This window comes from Galeopterus variegatus, unplaced genomic scaffold (assembly GCF_000696425.1).
Source record: "Galeopterus variegatus unplaced genomic scaffold, G_variegatus-3.0.2 Scaffold1520, whole genome shotgun sequence".
In the NCBI taxonomy this organism is placed as follows: Eukaryota; Metazoa; Chordata; class Mammalia; order Dermoptera; family Cynocephalidae; genus Galeopterus; species Galeopterus variegatus.
The window spans coordinates 251,817-279,318 of NW_007727631.1; the positions used below are offsets into that span (position 1 = coordinate 251,817).

At 46.8% G+C, this 27,502-nt stretch overlaps 2 protein-coding genes across 2 annotated transcripts in view; both read left to right on the forward strand.

The window, feature by feature from the left end:
- The first annotated feature begins 6,631 nt into the window (after nucleotides 1-6,631).
- Nucleotides 6,632-10,060, forward strand: JAGN1 (jagunal homolog 1 (Drosophila)). Its single transcript, XM_008577487.1, has 2 exons — nucleotides 6,632-6,835; nucleotides 9,092-10,060. The coding sequence occupies exons 1-2, from the start codon at nucleotides 6,747-6,749 to the stop codon at nucleotides 9,552-9,554; spliced, it is 552 nt and encodes a 183-aa protein (XP_008575709.1). The 5' UTR covers nucleotides 6,632-6,746; the 3' UTR covers nucleotides 9,555-10,060.
- Nucleotides 10,061-15,716: 5,656 nt separating this feature from the next.
- IL17RE (interleukin 17 receptor E) overlaps nucleotides 15,717-27,502 on the forward strand; it is a 12,936-nt gene continuing 1,150 nt past the window's right edge. Inside the window, exons 1-16 of the mRNA XM_008577496.1 lie at nucleotides 15,717-15,762; nucleotides 16,824-16,958; nucleotides 17,895-18,017; nucleotides 18,774-18,871; nucleotides 19,126-19,285; nucleotides 19,380-19,519; nucleotides 20,910-20,978; nucleotides 22,027-22,093; nucleotides 23,184-23,359; nucleotides 23,445-23,492; nucleotides 23,576-23,621; nucleotides 23,752-23,906; nucleotides 25,982-26,050; nucleotides 26,621-26,672; nucleotides 26,753-26,851; nucleotides 27,312-27,499. Of these exons, the coding sequence (XP_008575718.1) occupies nucleotides 15,750-15,762; nucleotides 16,824-16,958; nucleotides 17,895-18,017; nucleotides 18,774-18,871; nucleotides 19,126-19,285; nucleotides 19,380-19,519; nucleotides 20,910-20,978; nucleotides 22,027-22,093; nucleotides 23,184-23,359; nucleotides 23,445-23,492; nucleotides 23,576-23,621; nucleotides 23,752-23,906; nucleotides 25,982-26,050; nucleotides 26,621-26,672; nucleotides 26,753-26,851; nucleotides 27,312-27,499 (1,638 nt within the window). The 5' untranslated portion in view covers nucleotides 15,717-15,749. The remainder of the gene's footprint in view (nucleotides 15,763-16,823; nucleotides 16,959-17,894; nucleotides 18,018-18,773; nucleotides 18,872-19,125; nucleotides 19,286-19,379; nucleotides 19,520-20,909; nucleotides 20,979-22,026; nucleotides 22,094-23,183; nucleotides 23,360-23,444; nucleotides 23,493-23,575; nucleotides 23,622-23,751; nucleotides 23,907-25,981; nucleotides 26,051-26,620; nucleotides 26,673-26,752; nucleotides 26,852-27,311; nucleotides 27,500-27,502) is intronic.

A 27,502-nucleotide genomic window follows, 5' to 3' on the forward strand; every position in this document is an offset into this window, starting at 1 on the left:
AAGGGTTAAGATCCCCTTACCGGTCATCTTTAAAAAAAAAAAAAAACAGTACTCTTGCTGTTGGGATTATCACTATGTGACACCCTATGTCACTGCACAGAGCTACCTCCAAGAAGAAGGCCTTCACCAGATGCACCCTTTATTAGTCTGTTTCCGTTGCTTATAACAAAGTACCTGAAAGTGGGTAATTTATAAAGAAAAATGACATTTATTGCTTACAGTTTCTGAGGCTGGGAAGTCCAAAGTCCATCTGGTGGTGGCGACAGTGACCCAGAGATCTCACATTGCAAGATGGCGGAAGCAGAGAAAGGAGAGAGAGAGAGAGAGAAAGAGAGAGGAGAGAGGGGAGAGAAGAGAGAGGAGAGAGGGAGAGGGAGAGAGGGAGAGAGGGAGAGAGAGAGAGGGAGAGAGAGAGAGGGAGAGAGGGAGAGAGACTCCCCTCCCTCTTCTTTTAAAGCCCTCAGAACCATGCCCCTGACCACCATTTTTAATCCATTCACCATTGCATGGCCCTATAATCTAATCACCTCTTCAAGGCCCCACCTTACAATTACCATGATAAGATTTCCCACCTTCTTTACAGTCACAGTGGGGGCTAAGTTTCTAAAACATAAAACTTGGGGGACACAATTCAAGCTTCAATGAGTTTTGGGGGACATAATTTAATCAGCTACACCCCCCCTGGACTGTGGACTTCCCACACTCCAAACTCTGGGAATCGCTTATAGCCACTCTCAGAAGGATTTATCAGCACAAACAATGCAGATTGCGAAATGAAAAAATCTGAAACAAAAGCATGTGCTCAAATCTCCCAGAAACCTGTCATCAGAAGACGGGTGATGGGCCAGCCTGTGGCTCACTCGGTAGAGTGTGGTGCTGATAACACTAAGGCCACGGGTTCGGATCCCATATAGGGATGGCCGGTTAGCTCACTGGGTGAGCGTGGTGCTGACAACAGCAAGTCAAGGGTTAAGATCCCCTTACCTGTCATCTTTTTTTAAAAAAAAAAAAAAAGAAGAGGGGTGATAATTAACAAGAAGACAATACAGCTTCAATAAAAAGATTGTGTCCAATTTAGTGTATCAAATGCCATATTGGATTTATCTTTTTGTTAAGAGAGACACCATTTATTTACCTTAGCATCAAAATTACAGAAACATTTTATTTTTTTCCTTGTTGTCTTTTTTTTGTGTGTCCGGCAACGGATCACAACCCTCAGTGTCACGCCCGCACCTCGCTCACGCGGGAACGGTTTGTATGTGGGATCCGAACCCTCGGCGGGAGCGCCACCGCGCTCCCAAGTGGCGCACTGTAGCAGTGCACCACCGGGCCGGCCCTACAGAAACATTTTTAAAAATGCAAGTATAGAAATAAAAATAGAATGTTGTTAATAAAACAAACAAAACCATTATTCTGCACAGTGCTGATAACACCAAGCAAGGTGAAGGGTTCAGATCCCTGTACCATCCAGCCGCAAAAAAAAAAAAGTTGTGCAATGGTCACCACTAATTCTACAGTATTTTTATCACCTGGAAAAGAAACCCCACATCTATTAGCAGCTCGTACCCACTCCCTGTTGGCAACTGCTACTGTATTTTCTGTCTCTATGAGCTCACCTGTCCTGGACATTTCAGATATGGAATCACAGCAGACAGGGTCTTTTGCAACTGACTTCTTCCACTTCATAATGTTTCCAAGGTTCACCTGTGAAGTACTGTGTATCCTTTTAATTGCCAAATAATATCCCATTTATGGATACACCACAACTTTTTTATTCATTTGTCAATTTATGGGCATCTGGATTGTTTCTCTTTTTTTTTTTTTTTTTTNGACCCAGAGATCTCACATTGCAAGATGGCGGAAGCAGAGAAAGGAGAGAGAGAGAGAGAGAGAGAGAGAGAGAGGAGAGAGGGGAGAGAAGAGAGAGGAGAGAGGGAGAGGGAGAGAGGGAGAGAGGGAGAGAGAGAGAGGGAGAGAGGGAGAGAGACTCCCCTCCCTCTTCTTTTAAAGCCCTCAGAACCATGCCCCTGACCACCATTTTTAATCCATTCACCATTGCATGGCCCTATAATCTAATCACCTCTTCAAGGCCCCACCTTACAATTACCATGATAAGATTTCCCACCTTCTTTACAGTCACAGTGGGGGCTAAGTTTCTAAAACATAAAACTTGGGGGACACAATTCAAGCTTCAATGAGTTTTGGGGGACATAATTTAATCAGCTACACCCCCCCTGGACTGTGGACTTCCCACACTCCAAACTCTGGGAATCGCTTATAGCCACTCTCAGAAGGATTTATCAGCACAAACAATGCAGATTGCGAAATGAAAAAATCTGAAACAAAAGCATGTGCTCAAATCTCCCAGAAACCTGTCATCAGAAGACGGGTGATGGGCCAGCCTGTGGCTCACTCGGTAGAGTGTGGTGCTGATAACACTAAGGCCACGGGTTCGGATCCCATATAGGGATGGCCAGTTAGCTCACTGGGTGAGCGTGGTGCTGACAACAGCAAGTCAAGGGTTAAGATCCCCTTACCTGTCATCTTTTTTTAAAAAAAAAAAAAAAGAAGAGGGGTGATAATTAACAAGAAGACAATACAGCTTCAATAAAAAGATTGTGTCCAATTTAGTGTATCAAATGCCATATTGGATTTATCTTTTTGTTAAGAGAGACACCATTTATTTACCTTAGCATCAAAATTACAGAAACATTTTATTTTTTTCCTTGTTGTCTTTTTTTTGTGTGTCCGGCAACGGATCACAACCCTCAGTGTCACGCCCGCACCTCGCTCACGCGGGAACCGGTCTGTATGTGGGATCCGAACCCTCGGCGGGAGCGCCACCGCGCTCCCAAGTGGCGCACTGTAGCAGTGCACCACCGGGCCGGCCCTACAGAAACATTTTTAAAAATGCAAGTATAGAAATAAAAATAGAATGTTGTTAATAAAACAAACAAAACCATTATTCTGCACAGTGCTGATAACACCAAGCAAGGTGAAGGGTTCAGATCCCTGTACCATCCAGCCGCAAAAAAAAAAAAGTTGTGCAATGGTCACCACTAATTCTACAGTATTTTTATCACCTGGAAAAGAAACCCCACATCTATTAGCAGCTCGTACCCACTCCCTGTTGGCAACTGCTACTGTATTTTCTGTCTCTATGAGCTCACCTGTCCTGGACATTTCAGATATGGAATCACAGCAGACAGGGTCTTTTGCAACTGACTTCTTCCACTTCATAATGTTTCCAAGGTTCACCTGTGAAGTACTGTGTATCCTTTTAATTGCCAAATAATATCCCATTTATGGATACACCACAACTTTTTTTTTTTTTTGTCTTTTTTCCGTGTCCGGCAACGGATCGCAACCCTCAGTGTTGCCCCCGTACCGGACCGGGGACCGGCAACGGGATCGCAAGCCTCGGCGTTGCTCCCGCGCCTCGCTCAGCCAGTGAGCGGGAGCCGGTCTGTACGTGGGATCCGAACCCTCGGACGGGAGCGCTGCCGCGCTTCCCAAGCGGCGCACTATCCAGTGCGCCACCGGGCGGCCCCCACCACAACTTTTTTATTCATTTGTCAATTTATGGGCATCTGGATTGTTTCTCTCTCTTTTTTTTTTTTTTTAAAGATGACTGGTAAGGGGATCTTAACCCTTGACTTGGTGTTGTCAGCACCACGCTCTCCCAAGTGAGCTAACCAACCATCCCTATATAGGGATCTGAACCCATGGCCTTGGTGTTGTCAGCACCACACTCTCCCAAGTGAGCCATGGGCCGGCCCCTTGGATTGTTACTACTTTTTGACTATTATGAATAATGCTGCCATGGGCGTTTGTGAACAAGTTTTTGCAGGGACCTATGTTTTCTTTTCTTTTTTTTTGTCCTTTTTGAGATGGCTGCACCGCGCTCAGCGAGCACACCGGTCATCCCTATATAGGATCCGAACCCGCGGTGGGAGCGCTACTGCGCTCCCAGCGCCGCACTGTCCCGAGTGCACCACGGGCTCGGCCCAGGGACCTATGTTTTCAATTGCCCTGGGTAACTAGGAGTGGAATTGCTAGTCATATAGTAACTCTATATTTAATTTTTGAGGTACTGCTGGACTGTCTTCCAAAGTGGCTGCACCATTTTACATTAACACCAGTAGTGTATGAGGGTTCCAATTTACCCACATCCTCACCAATACTTGTTATTGTCTGTCTGTTCTATTTTAGCCATCTTAGTGGGTGCAAAGTGGTATCTCATAGAGATTTTGAAATGCATTTCGGTAAAGACTAATGGTGCTAACCATCTTTTCATGCACTTAATGTGCATAACTTTTTTATATTGTTTGGCTTTTGAACCATGTAAATGCATTACCTAGTCAATTTGAAATTTTTAATTTCAAATTAAAAATAGAGATTCTCAGGCCCAATTGTGGAGAACGATTCATTTGGCTAAATGTAGGACCCAGAAATTTGTGTTTTTAACAAAACAGAATCCTGGATGATTCTATCACAGATGGTCCTAGAACAGGCTTAACAGACAGTTCAACCCACTGAGCAAAAACTATGGGAACTGCTGTGGGAGCAGGTGATTCTTGCTGGAGCAGTGAGATGGGTCCTAAAGGGTCAGCAGGATTCCATAGGACAAGGAAAGACATTCTAGAGAGCATAGGGGGAGGAGACAGCTATTCCTAGCCTATAACCCGAGAGAGTCTTTTTTTCCCTTAGTGGGCCCTGAACCCTCTTTGGTATCCCTTAAACATGGGTTGTAAAAAATCCAGTAGTAAAGAATCTTAAGCCCTACGGTCACCTTGGGTTAAGTACTTATTGCTCTGTTGCTGTGTGACCTTGGACACGCCACTTCCCCTCTCTGAGCCTCAGTTTTCCCTTCTGTAAGGTAAAAACAAAAGTAATCGCCTCCAATAATATTAGGAGGAAGGAGTTCATGTGCGTGAACATGCCTAGCATATATTAGGTGCTCAATAAATGTTGCTGATTTCTTGCTTGTCTTTTCCAGATCCCAGACATATAAACTCTCTTCCAAGTGTGAGCCCCTTGCTGGTTGTATGTGCTCTTGTTGCCCACCTCCAGAAAAATCCCAAGTAACTCACATCTGTTCCTTTCTCTCCACTGCCATTTCCCTGGCAGTAGCCTTCACTTGATTCCTCTGCTTCACCTGGCCCCCTCCAACCCATTATACTTACAACTACTAGACCTGTCCTTTAAAAATGCTAAACTGTGTCACGTTCCCGGTTAAACCCTTTAGTGACTCCCTAATACCCCTGGGATAAAGTGTTAACTATTATGGCCTTCAAATGCTCCAGTCACTGCAAAGTTTTTTTAGTTCTTGTGACAGCCAAGCACTCTCTGGAATCTGGACCTTCACACCTGCAGTTCCCTCTGCCTGAAAAACTCTTTCCATCCCACCTCTTTACTCCAGCTAATTCCTACTGAGGCCTCATGTCTCTGCTTAAATGCTGCCACTCTGAGAGACTTTCCTAACCTTTGAGGTGGGGGAGAGGTGCCTGCCTTTGCTCCCTCACCTTCCTGTACTTTCCCCTCATGGTACTGACCATCCTACTTCATAGCTTCCTGGGTGTAAATTCTTCCCCTCACTGGGCTGTGATCCCTCAGGAGACAGGGACCATGTCTATTTCATTTCTATCTTCCCTCCCCAGGTCATAGCATAGTATCCTGGTACATAGTAGATGCTCAGTACACGATTTTTCCCCCCCTCTTTTTTCAGATAACATAACTTTTTAAACTTTTGTTTTATTTATTTTTTATTGTGGTAAAATGTACATAACACAAATTTACCAGTTTAATCATTTTAAGTATATAGTTCAGAAGCATTAAGTACATTCACGTTGTTGTGCAACTGTGCTTACCATCCATCTCCAGAACTTTTTTCATCTTCCCAAACTAAAATTCCTTAGTCTTTAAACAATAATCCCCATTCTCCCCACTCCCCTTCCGCTCTTGGCAACAACCATTCTACTTTCTGTCCCTACGGATAACATAACGTTTTATTTGGAAATAATTTCTTTTTCTTTCATGGCCTTGACGTTTTTGAAGAGTGCAGTCCAGCTGTCTGTACTCTTCTGGACAACCGGTAGAGTCTACGTCAGTTTGGGTTTATACGTCAGTTCTTCACGATCAGGTTCAGTTTATGTATTTTTGGCAGGAATATCACAGAAGTGATGCTGTGTCCTTAGTGAGAGGCACGAAGTGTCAGTTTGTCTCATTATTGGTCAAATTAACCTTGATTACTTGGTTAAGAATGTGTGCTCCAGGTTTCCTCTCTGCAGTTATCGTTTTCTCTTTGCAATGACTGTGATCTATGGAAAGAAGCTTTTGAGACTGTGTGGATGATATGTGCTCGTTTCCAAACATCTGTCTCTTCCTTCTATGAGGCGGGGACTGCAGCATCTTAAACTCATATTGGAGCTTAAGAAAGTGAAAGAGCTCAGGAGGCCTTGGGGCGGACCGCAAAACGATGGCAAGAAAGGGCATTGATTCATCTCCTGCGCGCGGGACTCCAGGAGGGGTGGAGCAGGGCCGAGAGAAAGCGAGGGCGCGTGCGCGAGGGGAGTGACCACAGAGTCGGTCCTCCCCAGACAGAGAGGCCGGAAGTTCTCTTCCCTGAGCCGCGCGGCTGTCGGGTGGCTGAGCTGAGGCATTGCGAACGGGGTTGGCAGGTGGCTTGGCACGGTTGTCGCGACAGCGGGTTGGCTTGAGGGGCTCCGGGGTTCTGGGCGGGGACAATGGCGTCTCGGGCAGGCCCGCGAGCGGCCGGCACCGACGGTAGCGACTTTCAGCACCGGGAGCGCGTCGCCATGCACTACCAGATGAGGTATGAAGTGAGGCGAGGAGCACGGAGGCCTTCTCCATGGATGGAGCCTGCGGGGCCTGGGGAGCGAAGTTGGGGTCGGCGTTAGGGTCTCACTCCCCAGCCAGCCCCCGCGTACCCGTTGAGTCCCCTCCTCCCGTGACGGCCTTGAGCCTGTCCCCAATCTCGGGAAGCCCCGTCGCCCCCGCGACCCCTTGATCGCCCTGAGGCTTGAGGGGGTTCCAGCCCCGCGTGGGCTCCGGAGTCACATCGCTGCTGGCCCCGCTGTGTGACCTTAGAGACCTAATTTTTAATCGAGCCTCACTTTCCTTATTAGCAAAGGGAGGAAATAATCTACCTTTTAGGTTTTGGTGAAGAATTACCTAATAATTCGTGTAAAAGGGGTAGTTTAAGGCTTACCACATAATACATGTTAGCTCTTATATGTTTTTTGGGCCCGTTTAGGGAAATGTGGACGGTAAAATTCTTTCCCTGCCTAAAATGAATTTTTTTTTTTTTTTTAAAGATGACTGGTAAGGGGATCTTAACCCTTGGCTTGGTGTCGTCAGCACCGCGCTCACCCATTGAGCTAACTGGCCATCCCTATATAGGATCCGAATCCGTGGCCTTGGTGTTATCAGCACCGCACTCTCCCAAGTGAGCCACGGGCGGGCCCTAAAATGAATTTTATAAACACCCACGTAATGGGTATTTCTACATTCGTTTATTCGTTCGACAAATACTGAGATTCTACCCATCATGCATTGTGTTGGGCACCGAGGATATAATAGTGAGCAAAAGCAGACCTGGTCTTTGTATGCATGTTATACCTTCAATAAAAAAGTTCTTAGAAAGAAAAAAAAAAAAACAAACACAAAAAACAAGCGCCGTGTTGTAACACTAGGATCAAGTGTTCGGATCCCCGAACCGACCAGCCACACACACAAAAAAAAAGAAAAAAGAAAAAAAACTGGTACCTCCTTCATGGAGCTTGAAGCCTAGAAGTAACTAATTATTTTTTTCTACTTTTTTGCATTTTCTGTAATAAATATTTAAAAATAAAAATTAAAAACGATTTTCCTTCCTTAAGTCTATTGAACTCTCCCAGAATGTTCTTCACATCTTTCTCTACAGAGTTTTGAAGCATGATAAACTCTTTAGACCCTCACTTCATTCTCATCCTAGGCGCCTGCCTAAGGATGCCTCACAACCCAAGCAAGTGTTTTCTTTTTTTTTTTTTTAAAGATGACCGGTAAGGGGATCTTAACCCTTGACTTGGTGTTGTCAGCACCACGCTCAGCCAGTGAGCGAACCGGCCATCTGTATATGGGATCCGACCCCGGGGCCTTGGTATTATCAGCCCCGCACTCTCCCGAGTGAGCCACGGGCCGGCCCCCAAGCAAGTGTTTTCATGCCTGCCCAGAGCAGAAACATTGCCCTTGGGGGTAGGAGGAGGATAAAGGTGGAACTGAGAGAATGAATTAGAACTACAAGAGGACTATGTGTTTCTTTTAGGTGAAAAATCTAATCTAGCTAGAGAATATGGGCAGCCTGAGCTGGTTTCCTTACTGCCAAAAGAAAGTCATCTTTCTAAACACAGTTCTGAGTTACTCTTCTGCCTGTAAACGTTTTTTGTTTTTGTTTTTCGGGGTTTTGTTGTTTTTTGGCTGCTGGCTGGTCAAGGGTTCGAACTCTGGATCTTCTTCTGCCTTTCGACTTAATTTCATAGTCTTTGCGACTTTGTATTCCACTATGCCCCTCCCCCCCTGCAATGTATTCTTGCCATACTCAACCACTTGCTTTCCCGGAACACAAATGCAACTTAATTTCATAGTCTTTGCGACTTTGTATTCCACTATGCTCCTCCCCCCCTGCAATGTATTCTTGCCATACTCAACCACTTGCTTTCCCGGAACACAAATGCTCATTCCTTTCCACCCGCATGCTATTGCCTCTGCCTAGAATGCCTATCTCCACCCGTCCATCAGAGCCTTGCTCAAATATCACCCTCCTCTAGATAGCCTTCTCCGATATCCCATCTTAAGCAGAATTGATTCCTCCTTCCTGGGATCCCATATATATTGGAACATATATTTACTAGAGCTTTTTCACTTCATTTGCTAATTATTTTTTCCTTCTCTGTTTCTGTGCCTAGTCTCTAGGAAGAGACTATATCTTACTCAAATTTGTATCCCAGTGTCCAGTACAGTAGCCTGGCATATAGGTGATTGAAAGAAAAATTTGAATGAAAGGTACTTCTCCCTCTGCTCTGCCCCACAGTGTGACCCTCAAGTATGAAATCAAGAAGCTGATCTACGTGCATCTGGTCATATGGCTGCTGCTGGTTGCCAAGATGAGCGTGGGACACCTGAGGCTCTTGTCGCATGACCAGGTGGCCATGCCCTATCAGTGGGAGTACCCGTATTTGCTAAGTATTGTGCCTTCTCTCTTGGGCCTGCTCTCCTTCCCCCGCAACAACATTAGCTACCTTGTGCTCTCCATGATCAGCATGGGGCTCTTTTCCATTGCACCCCTCATTTATGGCAGCATGGAGATGTTCCCTGCTGCACAGCAGCTCTACCGCCATGGCAAGGCCTACCGTTTCCTCTTTGGTTTTTCTGCCGTCTCTGTCATGTACCTGGTGTTGGTGCTGGCAGTCCAAGTGCATGCCTGGCAGTTATACTACAGCAAGAAGCTCCTAGACTCTTGGTTCACCAGCACACAGGAAAAGAAGCGTAAATGAAGCCTGCCTTTTGGACTGCTCTACAGAGTGAAGCCTGGGCCTCCCAATGAATGGAGTGAGAGGGGTAGAGGAGCTTTTCTAAAATCACCTTTGGTAATTTTGGCAACTGTTATGTTGGCACCTAGTGCAAACTAGGTCCAAGTTATGGAAAGCCCCTCCTGTTGCCATCCACTGAGATGGCAAAACTATATTTAATTTATTCCTGGTTGCCAGAACTGGGTAATTAACAGACATGAAGCAAACTTCAGCTGGTTGAAATTGAGGCTCTTTGGGGCGCTTCAAGACTGAGTATTATTCTTGCCTCCTCTTGGTCCTTCTTCCCACTTCCATCCATCACCCCTTAGCCACGACACTGAAGGAGATAGGGAAAAAATCAAATTCTACTTCAATCTGTAGGTCATAGGGCAGGAAACATTTGGGAAGCTGCTCCCCCTGCAGGCTGTAGTTTCTACTACAAAGCATTTTAATTAAAAAGAATCTCAATAAAGACTGCCCTGTCCACCATGTGCCTTCTGTTTGGGATTTAATAGAGTGTGAAAGGTATGTTGCTTGAGTGGCCTTAGATACTAAGAGATGGGTAAAAGCTCCCTGAGAAACCTGGCAGTGACCAGAGAGAAGTAGAATGGGTATGGGGAACCTAACTCAGAGTTGCAATTCTGCAGCTGAATAGCAAGAATATGGGCCAGAAATTTAATCTCTCCATCTATAAAAGGTTCATTCTCATTTATCTAGCTTGGGTTGTGTCCTCTTCTCTTAGTTAGATGTTCATGTTTATCAGTGTTAACTGAGTGTCAGTTATGTGTCTCATACTATATAATGTAATCCAGAAGAATTTTAAAGTATCTCTGTTTGTAGGGAGCTTACAATCTAGGGGAAACAAGCTGTACCTGCTATACATGTGAAATAACCAATGAACATAGTATCTAATGATGTGGAGCAGATAAGTTAAAAATAGAAGTGAGGGGCCGGCCCATAGCTCACTTGGGAGAGCGTGGTGCTGGCAACATCAAGTCAAGGGTTAGGATCCCCTTACTGGTCATCTTTTAAAAAAAAAAAAAAATAGAAGTGAGAAAGAGATTTGTGATTGAACCAAAGGCCCTTCCTTTCATTCCTAAAAGTCAGACACACAGTAAATATTGCATGAAAATTGTGTGTCCCTTTGCACTTGCCTTTATTGTCTGTGGATGATACCCAAATCTATAACTAGAGAGCTCTGCCCTCTCCAGAGTTGTAGTCATTCTTTTGTTCTATAAATATTGTGTATGTACTCAGTCACTATTAGGTACTGGCAGTACTTCTAACTGCAAAACCTCTTCCTCTAGATGTCCTTTATCATCTCAAACTTCACCTTGCCTTCTGCCTCACTCATCTCTCTTCCTGCATCCCTGTGTTTGAATATACCAACAGCACAGTTCTGAATTATCATCCATTCCATGATCATGTCCCTAACATAAGCCATTATTTTTGGAGCAACCTAGATGCCTTAATCTCTTTTCAAGGTTTCCAAAGCAGTCCCAATCCACCGGTTCTGCATGATTTCCCAATACTGTCACTCACTGTCTTAGTCAACTGAACCTTGTAGATCCCCAGGTAGGTTCTAGGGCTTCCCAGTTTCCTTCACTTAAAAATTTCCCCTTTCAAGGGCCGGCCCATGGCTCACTTGGGAAGTCAACTGAACCTTGTAGATCCCCAGGTAGGTTCTAGGGTTTCCCAGTTTCCTTCACTTAAAAATTTCCCCTTTCAAGGGCCGGCCCATGGCTCACTTGGGAGAGTGTGGTGCTGATAACACCAAGGCCACCGGTTTGGATCCCTGTATAGGGATGGCCGGTTGGCTCACTTGGGAGAGCGTGCTGCTGACAACACCAAGTCAAGGGTTAAGATCCCCTTACCAGTCTTCTTTTTTTAATGACTGGTACCCCTTGACTTGGTTTCTTTTTTTAATGACTGGTAACCCTTGACTTGGTGTTGTCAGCAGCACGCTCTCTCAAGTGAGCCACGGCCGGCCCTGCATTACCGGTCATCTTTAATTTAAAAAAAAAAAGAAAATTCCCCTTTCTACTTTTTTTTTTTTTCCCCTTTTTTGTCTTTTTTACTGACCGGCAACGGGATCGCAACCCTCGGTGTTGCGCCCGCACCATGCTCAGCCAGTGAGCGGGAACCGGTCTCCACATGGGATCTGAACCCTCGGTGGGAGCGCCTCCGGGCTCCCAAGCGGGCGCACTCTCCAGTGCGCCACCGGGCCGGCCCCCCCTTTCTACTTTTACATTCCTTTATTACTTAACCTTTAAGACCCAGTTCATATGGTGATTCTAGAGCCTTTTGGTTCCTTTGAGGAGCAAGAGTTCTTTCTCTAAATTTTTATTTTACTGTGTTTATTGACAGAATTTTAAATTTGCATGTCTTTTCCACACCCCTTGCTCAGTACCTAACACATAGTATGTGCTCTGAATTTATTGAATGAAGTAACTTGCCCTACTGTAGACTAAAGTCAGGGTGTATTTCACAGAGAATAAAACTAGACTGAAGCAGGGGTAGAATTTGGAGAACAGAGAGAGGCAGAAATGGTGTGGGTAATGTAGTTACTGTGTGCACCAGACACAAATCGCTCATTTTCTTTTTCTTTTTCTTTTTTTGGCGGCTGGCCAGTACGGGGACCTGAACCCTTGACATTGCAGTTACCACTACCACGCTGTAACCAACCAAGCTAATAACCCAGGCCTTAGATTGCTCATTTTCAGAGAATTGGGATTTACTTAAATATTGGTTAAAAAAAAGTTTGAAAGTTTTTTGGTTATTAGAATGGTACTTTATGGTCTTAGAGTACCTTTAAAGACCCATTATGGAAATGATTATCAGCAATGCAAAAAAAAAAAAAAAACAGAAACAAAAAACCATTTGGTTTGTGTTAGTTTTCTGCTTGTTAGATTGTTGAGATTCTGCTTTTCTGGACTTTTCCTATCATTTTTTCCTGCCTCATGTTGTAATGTTCCCTGAAGCAAACAAGATCCCCTTGTTGGACCTTGATTTAGTGGAAATAAAACTGTATTTGGATCAGAAGACTGGGGTTCAAGTACTAATGCACCTACTAATCATAGGACTAAGATCAACCCTGCCTATTCAAAGATTGTTTTGAAGATCAAATAAGGTAAAGTATTGTGAAAGCACTTTGTGAACTATGTAACACTATATAAATGTGAATGATGGTTATTGTTCCCTGATCTTTACAGGACTGGAGAGTGTAGGAGTTGAAGGGACTCTTAGAGATCACCTAGTCCATGAAAAAGGCAGTGTGGTATAGTGGAATGAACATAGTTTTTGATATTAGTCTGACCAGGGTTGGAATTCCAGCCAGATGTTTTACTAACTTTTGCCTTGAGCAAGACACTTGATCTGACACATGGGCATCATCGTAGCTACCTCCCAGGGCGTTGTGAGGCTTAAATAAATAATGTGTATGAACAGTCTCGCACATAGCAGGGGCTTTAATAAATATCAAAATGCTTTCCTTTGATGGGCAGTGTAGGCTTCCCCTCTCAGATTGGGAGTCTCCCTGCTATTTCTCTTAGGAACTATTTCTTGCCTCAGAATTCTAGAAGTTAAAAGATAGCCAGAAAAGAGGATCTTGAATGTTATAACCATGAAGGAATGATAAATGTTGGGGTGATAGATATGCTAACAATTCTGATCAGATTATTATATAATATATGCATGTATTGAAACAAGCTGTACCCCATAAACATGTACAATAAAAACAACAACAACAACAAAAGAATTCAGGACGTTGGTCCCTTCTGGAGGAGTAGAAATAAGGAAGAGACACTTGCCCACTCTTGGTTTACATTGGTCTAATTGGTTGGACCTTCCTGCTCAGGGTGCCCTGACAGTAGGCATAATCATCCCAATGGACCTTAGGAATTAGCCATTACGGGAATATTCTGGAGCTGCTGCTCCATGGTCTGACTGGAATTCATGCACAGGTAGGGACATGACACGAAAAACAGTTGCCCAAGACCCCACAGAGTACTCTGTCCCTGAGCATGTTCAGGGGCCTGCCAGAACCTCTTGAGCTTCTGGGTTGATCCCCAAGTAAAGGTTATTAGAGCATAAAGTCTTAGCTCATTCAGATACAAACCCCAGGAGAAAAAGGCCTCAGCCAAGAGGACAGGGCCTCTTTGCTGAAGTTCCCAGACACAACTGTGTTGCCTTTACTCCAGTTGGCACCTCCTATTCCAGCCACAGAGTTATTTACTCCTCTGTTGTTGATGTGAAACACTTCCCACTCTCCTAGAAGTCTGACCACTGATAACTCACTATCATAAGATCAACTTGAAAATAATAACAATAATAAGACCTACTTTCCTTTGTTCTTCCCAAACATTTCAATTTCCTTCTCTACATTATTAACCCTGCCAAATATATCACACTGCTAAATCAAGTAGCTTCTGTGGACTACAGGGTTCAGAAATCCTCTGACTTCCTACAGATCTCCTCAAGTGGTATGTTCTGGCAGAGAGAGCCCCAGGAAGACAAAGTGGTGAGTCCCCAGCTCTCTATCTCTTAGCTGTGTGTTTGGACGAATTACCTAATCTTCCTGAGTGTTTCCCAGTCTATAAAGTGGGTTAATAAGATTGACCTCAAGGGTTGTAGTACTTATAAAATGAGACAGATCTCCATACTGGACAGCCACCAAAAAAAAAAGAGTAGGCAAAGCATATGGCCCACAGCCTGATAGGAGTTCAGCAGATGTTGATCTCATCCCCTCCCCTTCCCCAGGGTGTGCTAGAATTCACCCCTGCGCTTTTTACCTTAAATCCTTCTTGGAACAGGCTACCCAATAAATAAGTAAACGAGCAAGACAATAAATAAAATGCAGACCTCCTTTTCTCTTTTTTTCTTTCTTCCTTATCTTCATTCCTTTTCCTTTTCGATGTGCTCCTTTTCTTCCCTTTCCTCTCTCCCTCCCCATCTCTTCCCCATCCTTCCCTTCTTTCCTTCTTTCCTCCCTTTTGTCTTCATTCCTTTTTCTTGTCTCCATTCCTTTTTCTTGTCTCCATTTCTTTCTTTTCTGCTTCTTTTTCCATATCTTAACCAGGGCCAAGGAGCATTTAACCAAGTATTTTCACTGTGAGAGTCAGATCAGAGGATATGGGGTCGAGAAGGAAGAGTATTCATTCCAGAATAGAACGAAGTTTCTCACTTCATGCCCCCAGCACTAAAAAACCCATTATTTATGTAGATCTAAACCACTGTCAGTTAGGTAGAATTTTGGGGAAGGCTCCCTAATCCATTCTGGGATGGCCAGACCACTCTCTCCTCCCTTTAGATCTTACTGATTTGTTTGCAGAGATGGGCTCCAGGGCCAAAAGACAGTATTGCATCAGACAGACCCTTCTGGGTACCAAAAGCAGAGGAAGATGAGGCAGTGGAAGGGGGGACCATAGGATAATAGAGAATTGAGTTGCAAGGGCCTAGCAGAAATGGAGCTCCCTGGGCTACAGACTTTGACCTTGACCAAATCACTTTCTCTTTGCTTCCTTATCTCTCTCTTTATGAAATGAAAACAATAATTCTCACCTTTCTCACAAGGTGCTTAGGATCAAATATGAAAGTGCTCTGTGAAATGTGAAACAGATATGCTACTTAGATGCAATGTATAATAATTTGCATTTATTCAATTACAGAGCACCTATTTCATGACATCCACTGCAAGGCACTGGAGAAACAACAAATAAAGGATTTTTTTGGCAGCTGGCCTGTACTGGGATCCAACCTGCAACTTTGGTGTTGTAAAGCTGCACTTTAACCGACTGAGTTAACCAGCCAGCTCTCGTCTTTATCTTCTTTTTTTTTTTTTTTTTTATAAAGATGACTGGTAAGGGGATCTTAACCCTTGGATTGGTGTTGTCAGCACCACGCTCACCAAAGTGAGCAACCAGCCATCCCTATATGGGATCCGAACCTGCGGCCTTGGTGTTACCAGCACCACACTCTCCCGAGTGAGCCATGGGCCGGCCCCTCGTCTTTATCTTCTAATGTACTCAAAAGCTAAAGGGTATTTTTAGGATAATGGGTAGGATGGGGTCTTCAAACAGTGGACCTCAAGACTTAGGAATTGAATTGGCCAAAAGAAGGCTGTGATCAGGCTACTGAAATGTGGTACAGATTGAGCTGCAGAGGGACAATAACAATCTCAAGATGCTTAGACCTGGTAGGTGTGCCTCAAACTTTCCACTGTGTGTGTCACCAAGGTGAGAGCTGAAGCAGCTCAAATGCTCCATGAGGGGGAGGAAGCTGTGGGATGATGGGGAGGTTTCCACAAAGACTGGAGCCTTGTCAGCCTTTCTCCAGCACCGGAAACCACAGGAAACCAGGTCAGTGCGTGGGGCCCACTCCCTCTGCTCCAGGGCTCGGCTGTAAGTTCTGGGGCTTCCTGAGCAGGGTGTACTGATTAGTGGGTCCTTGAAACTGGAGGCCCCTTTGGCATAGAGCCCTTTGCCCAGAAGTGCTGGAATTCTTGCTAATGGGTAGAGGGAAAAAGCTGGGCTTTCTCCTGAGAGTCAGCCAGGTGGGGAGCCAGGGTACAAACGGGACCATGTGAGGTTTATGTGTGTTCTGTAGTGCCTTTCCCTCCACCCCTAGCCCTAAATGGTACCTAAGTCACCTCTGTCTCCAGGATCCAGGACCTAGTGTGAAGCAGTACTTTATTCCTGGGTTTTTGTTTTTGGTTGTTTTTTTTTTTTAGCACTTTTTATTTAAACCCTGGACCTTGGTGTTATCAGCCCCATGCTCTAACCAACTGAGCTAACCAGCCAGCACAGTAGTGCTTAGTATTTCTGTTAATTCTCTAAGTGAAGGGATGAAGCACATGTTTACTGGAGACCCAAGTTCAAGTGTGTTCGTGGGTGGGTCAGATCTGCAGGGTGTTTCAGGAGTAGGAGGGGTTAAGAAATGGGTGCACCTCCCAACCTTGTACTGGCCCCTTTCCTGTTATTTCTCTGCCACAGCAGGAGCCCCTTGTCTTGAGGGGGTGGGGGGGGTGTCAGTAGGGTTTCCTAGGGGACACGCGTCCCTCAGTCCCTCTGCTTGGAGGGGAAGGAATGTGGCCTGGCCGGCTGGTTAGGATCAAGGAGGAGCTTTGGGGCAGGGCGGGGTCAGGGTAGGCTGAGGCGAGGGCTTCTGCTGGTACTGTGTTCCTTGCTGCTAAACGGCAAGGCCCTGCCGCCCGCCTTCAGGCTGTGCAGGCATGTTCTGGGTGCCCTGATCCCACAGAAACCTATGGGGAGCCCCAGACCAGCAGCCCTGCCCCTGCCTCTCATGCTGTTCCTCGGTCTCTCTGCCTCCGCTGGGATTGGCGGCGCCTCCCTGCTCTGCTGGAGAACTTGCTGTCTGCTGGCCTCCCACATGGTAAGGTGCCTCTGCTGGGGGGGGGACACCTGCTTGGCACAGGTGTAATGCTCCCTACTCCCCTACCTGCCCTTTCCTACCTCCCCAGTCCCTGTGTTTTGGTGGCAGCCTCAGTGTGTCCTCTACATAGTCTCAAAGGGGTAGCATGGGACATGGTGAGCTAAGGGCCTCAGCAGGGTGGAACTGAGAAGAAAAGAGTAGATGGCTGTTAGCTATGGGTCTGAGAATTAGGTGATTTGAGGCCAAGACCCCAGGAAGAATGCTCCTTATGGGAGTCCCTACTAATAACACCTCTCTCTCTTCTTTTCTCTACTGGGCCCTATGCCTTCAGGATGACAGTTTCACTGGTGAGTCTCATTTCCCACCCGACTCCTCTTCCCCAGATCCCCTTTTGTTTCAGATCCCTAGTGAGCTCTCCATTCCAATTTTTGGTTCCCAGCCTGGGAAGTAGCACAGTATTAAGGAAAGAGTAAAGGGTTTGTAATTAGGACAAGCCTGCTTTATATTGCAGTTCTGCCACAGATTCCATGTGTGGCCTCAGACAGTGTACTTAACCCACCCAATTGACCCTCAGTTTCTGAGGAGCATAGGAGTGTGGTAAAAATGATTGTACGAGGAAGACAGTATTGCCTCTGACCTGTGGGGAGGATTAAATAAGACACACGGGTAAATCAGTAAGCACTCCATAAATGTTGCTTATTCATAGTTTATGGTACATTCTAGTTTACAAGGCATTTTTCCACACATTATTTTACTTGATTTTTACAACAGCCCCACTTTATAAATGAGGAATCTGACACTTAGAGAGGGCCTATAACTTACCCAAGGTTACACTTCCAGGATGTAAGTGGCAGAGCTCAGCCGCAAATCCAACTTGTCTGAGGTAGGAGGAACCTCTTTAGATACTATCATTTGGTTTCCTTTCCATTTTCACAGAAAGTTCTACCTGTATTCCTTGCCGCACCCAGTCGGCCCTCCTCCTCTCCACAAAGCTTTGGTATGCTCAGGTCTGGCACTGTCCCTGCTGTTTGTGCCTGCATCTGGTGCCAGATCCCTCAGGTATGAGAAACAGCCCTTTGGGCCATTCTCAGTGGAGATGTGAATTAGGGACATTTTGAAGAGTGCCACCTAGGCTGAGGCTTGTCATACTAGAACAGATATTTGTACTGTTGTCAACCTCAACAAGGACTTAGAACATCCTAAAATAACAACATGACTGATATTCATGAGGGCAATTGTATGATTTTATGAAGGTGCTAATCTTTTTAACTGGTACCAATTCTTGGGATTAAAATTTTTGAGTTCTATGATCTTATTGTTTGTTATTACTTTCTATTTGTAAAGTAAGATCTCTCTCCTTTCTTATTCAACTCAATATTTTCATTGTCTGGCTCAGTGTCTGGTATGTACTAAATACCCATACTGTGTAAGAATTGGCAGTTTCTAATTTTTCACTATTAGAAATAATGCTACAATGAACATCCTTGTATATATAGCTTTTCCACTACATGAGAAATTATTCCTTTTTTTTTTTTTTATTGCATCGTAATTTTCAGGACTAAAGAAGTTTGACATCATTTTCCTCCTTGATTTAAAATGACTTACTCTCCAACACTGGGTCACATCTCCAGGTAGGAGAGGGCCGATGAGGGCTGGATAGTAAGTGTATATTGCATCGTAATTTTCAGGACTAAAGAAGTTTGACATCATTTTCCTCCTTGATTTAAAATGACTTACTGTCCAACACTGGGTCACATCTCCAGGTAGGAGAGGGCCGATGAGGGCTGGATAGTAAGTGTATCCTCCCCTGTGCAGGCCTTCAGTGGGGCTGGTTCCACCTCCTGGTGCAGAAATCCAAAAAGTCTTACAAGTTCAAGTTCTGTAGGAGACACAAGATGCCAGCATCTGCTCAGGTACTCTCCTTGCCAGTTCAAGCCCTACCCTGTGCCCCACAGCTCTCTTCTTTCTGGCCACTAATTTTGTTCTCCAGCTTTGTGAGAGAGATGGAAAGCATAGAGATGAAGTAGACTATTCTGTCCATTACATGGTTAGGGAAGCTGAGGCGAAAAGAGGCAACTTGCCTGTGATACTTCAGGTTCCAGAGTCAGAAACAGAAGACAGCTTTCCTGATTCCTGGCCTGAAGCCAACCTTGTTCTCTGCCTACAGAGGAAGATGCTGCGTAGCTGTTGCCCATTTCAGAAGGGCCATCGCATTTCCATCCCCTCCCCAAACATCTCCCACAAGGGGCGGCGCTCCAAAAGGACCCAACCTTTGGATCCAGAGGCAGTGGAAAGTCTCTCCAGACTAGGCACACAAAGGCATGGAGGTAGGCATGGGGTGTGACAGGAGATGGGTTCGGCTAAGTAGTGGTACCGGAATTAAGGCCAAGAGACAAGACCACTGATTCCCCTTCTCCCCAGGGCCCAAGTTCTCCTTTGATTTGCTGCCTGAGGCACAGACTATTCGTGTGACCATTCCTCCAGGCCCCGAGGTCAGTGTGCGTCTTTGTCACCAGTGGGCACTGGAGTGCGAAGAGCTGAGCAGTCCCTTCGATGCCCAGGTATGGAGTGTCATCCCCCTGTAAAAAGCCAGATCACACAGTCCTGGAGCAAAAAAGGCTTACCCGTTGTACAAATGGAGAGGCTGAGGCCCAGAAAAGGAAGGTGATTATCTAAGATCTCCTCACACAGTGAGGTGCTTAGCATTAAAACTTCTTTGGGCTGGCCAGTTAGCTCAGTTGGTTAGAGGGCAGCCTTGTAACACCAAGGTCAAGGGTTCAGTTCCCACCTACCAACGAGCCACGAAAAAAAGAAAAGACTTCTTTGTTTTTTGTTTTTTTTTTAAAGATGACTGGTAAGGGGATCTTAACCCTTGGCTTGGTGTTGTCAACACCACGCTCAGCCGGTGAGCTAACCGGCCATCCCTATATAGGATCTAAATCCGTGGCCTTAGGTGTTATCAGCACTGCACTCTCCCAATGAGCCACGGGCCAGCCCTAAAGACTTCTTTGAATAGACTGAAAAGGCAGGGGCCTTCTTACCTGGGAGGAGAGAAAAGGGAGGGGTAGGCAGACACCTGGAGCAACTATGAATGACGAGCAGAGAAATAAGTATGGTATTTGCCTCCAATGAGAGGACCCTCAGTATGATTCAGGTTGCATTAAGCCTTTTCACCACCATTCAGGTTGCATTAGAAGTTTCCCCAAGGGCCGGCCCGTGGCTCAGTTGGGGAAGTGTGGTGCTGATAACACCACGGCCACGGGTTCGGATGCCTATATAGGGATGGCTGGTTAGCTCACTTGGAGAGCGTGGTGCTGACAATACCAAGTCAGGGGTTAAGATCCCTTTACCAGTTATCTTTTAAAATATAAAAAAGATGTCTCCCCAAGAGGTTGTTCCCCCTGAGAAAATAATAAAGTGGCCACATCTGTCTCAGTTCCCTTCCATCTCCCTTCTTTTGTTCCTGCCCCTCAGAGAATGAGAGGTCTCTCATTCTCCCAGACCAGGCCTTAACATTCCACCTCAAACTCCAGTTGTCACGGATGCCATTGTATACAGTTGGTACAATTTGCAGAGACTGATGCTGTACCCCTGAGGCCTTTAGCTCTCTTGATTTACAAAATGGTGATGATACCTCACAAAATCACCATGATGCTAGCATTTAATTAATTGAGTAATGTTTCTAGAACCTAGCACCCTGCTTGACATACTGTAAGGGCTCAATAAACATATTCCTTTCACTGTCTCTGCCCTCCCCCGACACACACACCTAGAGCAAATGGTCACACTACAGAGAAGAGACTCTGTGAAAAGAAATTTCTTGGTGAAAGAAATATGTCTCATATAAAAGAAAAACTAGGGTGTGGTGGCCAAGGTCCCATCTTCCTTCTGCCTTGTCCATGGTGCTCTTTCTCAGGCATCTTTTCTCTCCCTTTGCTGCTTGATCAACAGAAGATCGTGTCTGGGGGCCACACTGCAGACCTGCCTTATGAATTCCTTCTGCCCTGTCTGTGCATAGAGGTGAGTGGAGGAAAAGGGGTACATTGTCCATGGCTCTGCTCCTTGGTCCCCCAGATAGCACAGTTAGTCAGATATATCTCCAGCAAGTCCAGTTTGAAAAGGACTGGGTGTTACCCAGATGCTTGGGAAGACTGGTCCCAGCTTGCCTGTGAGCCACACACTGGGTCAGAGGTGGAAGGGTCCTGCTGAACACAGGACTTTCTTAGGATGATTTCAACCTCAGCCCCACCCAAACCCAGCTTTCCCTGGCCCAGACCCGGCCTCAGCCCACAGTCAGAAAAGACAGCCACTGTCACTGTGTGGTCTGGGGAGGCAAGGCATGGGTGTGTGGCCACTGCAAGGTTCCATATGCTCACAAATGTCTTGTCCTCTCTAGCCCTCCATGACAGTCTGCCTCCTCTCTTTGCAAGTCTGAGATGCCTAGCAGAAAATCTTCTTTGTTTTTATTTTTATTTATTTTTTTTTTAAAGATGACCAGTAAGGGGATCTTAACCCTTGACTTGGTGTTGTCAGCACCATGCTTTCCCAAGTGAGCTAACCGGCCCTCGCTATATAGGGATCTGAACCCATGGCCTTGGTGTTATCAGCACCACACTCTCCCAAGTGAGCCACAGGCCGGCCCCAGAAAATCTTCTTTGGACTAGACAGAAAATGCAGGGGCCCTGTCACCTGGGCGACCAAAGGGAGTGTGTGAGCAGAGTGTACAGCAGTTGGGCATCTGGGCAGTCCAGAGTGAGGAGCCAACACAGCACTGGGTGTCTTGGGAATGGCTGAGAGCAGAGGCCAGGGAAGACTGAAGTTGACACTGTTAACCTCCTGATTTCCCTCTTGCTGAGGATAGTTCTCTCCAGAGAGAAGAGGAGGCAGCCTCTCACTTGCTGCGTTCCTCCCACCTGTGCCCCCACCCCTCATAGCTCCCCTCCCCAGTGCCCTGTCAGCTCTAGCAGCATGCATCACAGTACTGTGAAGCCAGAATGAGTTTTAGGTCTGAGTGACATAGGAAAAGCCATTCCTCTGACCCTGCTCACCTGCTCCCCTGTCCCCCCAGGCATCCTACCTGCAAGAGGACACCATAAGGCACAAAAAGTGTCCATTCCAGAGCTGGCCTGAAGCCTGTGAGTGCTGTTTATATGCACTCTCGTGCATTGCACACACATCCTCCATTTGTGTCTCTGTCTCTCTCTCTTACACACATACACACACACTTCACACCTGTATTGGAGGAAGCCCCCAGAAGGTAAGCATGCACTTTCCCTGGAGTCAGGGGTTGGGGGGAGAAGGCTGTCACATCTGCCAGTCAACCTGCCAATAAGTCAGAGAGTTCTGAGCATTGTAGCATTGTGAGAGGTTCAGAAATATGAGACCCAGCAGGTGGCATCCTAAGAAGATGGGCCAGAAGACCTGGGTCCACATCCTGGCTCTGCCACTGACTCTTCTCTGAGCCTCACTCTCCTCATCTGTAAAATCATGATACATGCCCTGCCTTCAAACTGTTTGTGAGGCTTGAATTAAATATTACATGTGAAAGTGGTCTGTGGTGTCTAAAGTGCTGTACACACGTTGTTGTGCTCAAGGAGAGATAGAACACTCAGACACAAGAGGTGAATAGCACAAAGCAGCCTGCAGTACAGGGCAGGGTTATAGTTAAGGACTAGGCTGTAGGGCATGGACTCAAGAAAGGAAGAAGCCCATGAAGGCTGTTGTGAGCAGAGACGGTCTCTTAGAGGCAGTGGCACCTGAGCTGGGCTCGGAAAATAGGGGCTGGCCAATTAGCTCAGTTGGTCAGAGCGTAGCCTTATAACACCAAGGTCACAGGTTTGGATCCATATAACAGCCAGCCACCAAAAAAAAAAAGAAAGAAAGAAAGAAAAAAGAGAGAAAAGGAAAATAGGCAGGATTTAGAAAGGAAAGATGGGAGGGGAAGGCATGCCTGGTTCTGAGGTTCTGAGAGGAGCCTAAGCAAAGATATGAAGATTTTGAGTTTGGGGAAGGAGCTGGTCAGAATGGAGGCCCAGGAAAGGGAGAACAGAGAGGTAATAAAACAGGACTGGAGAAGGGATGCTCATTTATTGCATACATATTCAGGCCAGGAACCATGCTGGGTACTTTCACAAGTGTCATCTCCTGATTCCCTGGGGATGGGGGTGACAAGGTGGGGCCAAAGCAGGGCTGAGGCCTCACCCGCTGACCCTGCTGCCTGCCCAGATGGCTCAGACTTCTGGAAGTCAGTGCACTTTGCTGACTACAGCCAGCACGATCAGATGGTCATGGTCCCGACACTCCGCTGTCCCCTGAAGCTGGAGGCCTCCCTCTGCCAGAGGCAGGACAGGCACACCCTCTGTGAAGACCTCCCCAATGCCACAGCTCGAGAGTCAGAGGGGGTGAGGACAGGCTCCCCCAGGATTGGGTTGGGCAGGTCTGGGGCCCAGGAACCTTCTCCCTGACTAACTCCCCTCTCCCGCACAGTGGTATGTTTTGGAGAAGGTGGACTTGCACCCCCAGCTGTGCTTCAAGGTACAACCATGGGTGAGAGGGGACGGTAGGGATTAGTAGGTTGTGCCTGGAGCTTGCTGATTTGCCATTCCTGTATTTCTCAGTTCTCTTTTAGAAACAGTAGCCATGTTGAATGCCCGCGCCAGACTGGTGAGCCAATAAGTGACCTTGCTGGGACTCCCCACATTTCACCCTTACCCACAGTGACTAAGTCAAACTCCAGCCCAGCCCTGACTTCCCTGTCAACTGCAGCCCAGCTCCTATCACCTCCCACAAACAGAATCTCTCACATCCTGGAACGTGAGCATGGATACCCAGGCCCAGCAGCTGATCCTTCACTTCTCCTCCAGGATACATGCCACCTTCAGTGCTGCCTGGAGCCATCCAGGCTTGAGGCAGGACACCTTGGTGGCCCCCGTGTACAGTGTCAGCCAGGTATGGCCTAGCCAAGGTTTGGCCCCCATTAGGTCCTATTGCTCAGAGTGTAGCCCCAATCTCTTTATCACCTCATTGAGACAGATCCTGGGCAGGTGGAGGCAGGCAAATCCCTGACTTCTATCATCTGGCTAACTTATTTACTTGATCAGCCTTTGTTCAATTGGCTCCTCTGTCAGTTAGTGGGGTTCTTGATGGAGCAGTTTCTAATCATTCCAGTTTCTAAACTCACAGGGATAAAAGAGGGAGGGACTGGCCCTCCCCGATTCAGCTGTTCTCTAGCTTACCCAAACTCTGCCACATTTTATATCAATTTCTTCCCTTGAACCCAGCTCTTCTCTACTACTACTTTACTGCCTCCACAAGGCAGCTGTGCAGAAGTTCTCTATCTCAGGAGGCAGAGCCCCTGGAAGCTGAAGTACTCTTTGCTCAATACTGTAAACTACTGACAGATTTAACTCTATTTTGTGCACTAAGAACAGTTTGATTAGCAGACTCTCTTCCATGTAACTGATATAAAAACCACAATCAAACACAGCTCCAAGCTGACTAAGCATGACTAAGCTCTTTCCAGTTCTTTAAGATTTAAGACATGCTTAAGTGTTAAGACGAAGTCATGTGGGATAACCTAAAATTGAGACCTAAATTCATTTAGGTGAGCTGAGAGCCACTATATCAGCACCTACTCACAAGCTGGCTGGAGAATGGGGTCTGAGACAGATGCAGGGTAGGGGGTAGAGGGTCGAGAGTGTTCTCTAAGGATGGAGACTATAGTCAACTCCCTAACCAGCACCCAGAACACAGGGTGGGTGGGCTGGCTGATTGGCTCATTTGGTTAGAGTGTGGTACTGACAACACCAAGGTTCACAGTTCAATCCCTGTACCGGCCAGCTGCCCACCCCCAAAAAAGAACACAGGGTGGAGTCACATCCTCCCTGTAGACAGATGGAAATCAGTTCTGTGCAATTCAGCATGCATATATGGAGTGCCTACTCTGTGCCCACCCTGTATTAGGCCCTGGGAGATACAAGAAAAGTATATAACAAAGTCTCTGCCTTTAAGGAGTTCACAGTCAAATAATAGCTACTACAAAATGAATATACTCTACAGTTTATTATAAAGGGTGTTCACATGCATATTCCCATTTGATGTTCTCAGTAACAGTAAAATAAAAATGATTATCCTGGGCCGGCCCGTGGCTCACTCGGGAGAGTGCGGTGCTGATGGCACCAAGGCCCCGGGTTCGGATCCCATATAGGGATGGCCGGTTCGCTCACTGGCTGAGCGTGGTGCTGACAACACCAAGTCAAGGGTTAAGATCCCCTTACCGGTCATCTTTAAAAAAAAAAAAAAATGATTATCCTCCATATACAAAGGAAGAAACTGAGACTCAGGGAGGAGAGGTAACCTGTCTCCATGTAAAGATCACACAGGTAGGAACTACAAAGGCAATAGTTAAGTCTGATCCTCCATATACAAAGGAAGAAACTGAGACTCAGGGAGGAGAAGTAACCTGTCTCCATGTAAAGATCACACAGGTAGGAACTACAAAGGCAATAGTTAAGTCTGAACCTAGGTCTCCTGACTCCACAATTTATTCTTTCTAGTGGACAAGAGCGTGGAGGAGAGTGAAGGGAAGCAATTAGCCTCCCTGGTTTGTGAGCTGCTGGAAGACAGACAGTCTGTGCCCATCTTCTTTCCTCAGGGCTTGGCACAGAGTAGGTGCTCAGTGTGTTTGTTGATGAGCGCCTAAATGCAACAGGAGTAGAGATCTGGGAAAGATCAGTGAGGGCTGGAGTGGTTTACAGTCTGTGCCCATCTTCTTTCCTCAGGGCTTGGCACAGAGTAGGTGCTCAGTGTGTTTGTTAATGAGCGCCTAAATGCAACAGGAGTAGAGATCTGGGAAAGATCAGTGAGGGCTGGAGTGGTTGGGAAGTTTTGTCAGAGGTGGCTCTCGGCCTTAAGCCTTGAGGGCAGTGGGGGGACAGAAACAACAGCATGTGCAAAGACTCAGAGGCTGGACAGAGCCAGCTTTGCCTATGTGAGGACAGTCATTCTGTTCTTTGTTCCTACAGACCCAGGGCTCAAGTCCAGTGACATTAGACCTCTTCATTCCTTTCCTGAGGCCAGAGGGCTGTGTCCTGGTAAGGAATCCTACCTTCACTCTGCATACACTCCCCTGCCATCTACTCCACAGGTGGCACACCCAGAAAATCCAGTCTGCAAAAATGTTTGGTTTGGCCAGCAGTGTTTTATTTCTTTCTCTCTCTCTCTCTTTTATTTTTTTCTTCAGCCAGCACAATGTTTAAAATTGGAATTAGTTGCCACCATTTACATATATTTTTTAAAAAGCTGGCTTTCTGGCTTCTCTTGAAAAATCAGAAAACCTAGTGCTCTGTGTCTACATTTTGACATGGTAACAATGGCCTGGAGCTCAGTGGTGTCTGATTGTATCAGCCAGAGGCTGTGTTCTCCAGGTCCTCACAGCAGCCCTGGCCAACTTCATGAGTTTACTTTTTGAGTTTGGCTCCTGTCACACTTGAGTTTGCCACCCTTGACCTGTGCCAGGCCGGGAGCTGGACCAGAACAAATCCTGAGTTGGAGGAACTCCCTAGCCAATGGTGACTCCCCTTCTTCACTCCCATGCTTCATTCAACTCCCCTTGGGATGAGGGGATGCCCTGGCTCACAGAGGTGGGGGGTCTATACTCTCAGGTGTGGAGGTCAGATGTCCAGTTCGCCAGGAAGCACCTCTTATGTCCGGATGGTGAGTTCTTGGGGTGGAGGGAGGTAAGAGGGAGCTTGGGCACTGAGGAGCTGGGTTTGGCCTCACCCTGCTTGGCTCAGTCTCTCATAGACGCCTGGGGCTCTTGATTCTGGCACTGCTGGTCCTCACCACCCTTCTGGGCGTTGTTCTGGTCCTCACCTGCTGGCACCCATTGTCAGGTAAGCTCACTGGGGGTAACCTGGGTATTCAGACCTGCCCAGCTCCTAGGTTAGTTGCCCCCTTCCCTTCCCCTGCCTAAGTTCTCTGCAACTGCACCCAGTCTCTGCTACCCAAGGGGGTGGGCCTCACACCCCCTAGTGGGCAGGAATGGTTAAGGCAGTGCTAAAGACCCTCAGTGCTGGTTGTCACTGTACCAAAGTTCTGGGTGAGGGGTTAATGGGGCGGAAATCCAGCCTGCACTGCACCGCACTTGTCAAGGCTGGCGCCCTGGCCCTTGCTCTGGAAGAGGCTCCCTTATTAGCCCACAGGCACCCTACAGGTAGGGCCTAAAGACCAGTGCAGATACAGGGCGGGCGGGAGGAGGGGACGGCAACCTAAGGTGTAGCCCAGAGCCGAGAAAGAGAGGGCCGGGCTGTCACTTAGTCCCCTACCCTGTTCATCTGTTGCTCCCGTGCCCAGGCCGGGGCCGAGCGCGGCCGGTGCTGCTCCTACACGCGGCGGACTCAGAGGCGCAGCGGCGCCTGGTGGGAGCGCTGGCTGAACTGCTGCGGGCCGCGCTGGGCGGCGGGCACGACGTGATCGTGGACCTGTGGGAGGGGACGCGCGTGGCGCGCGTGGGCCCGCTGCCGTGGCTCTGGGCGGCGCGGGAG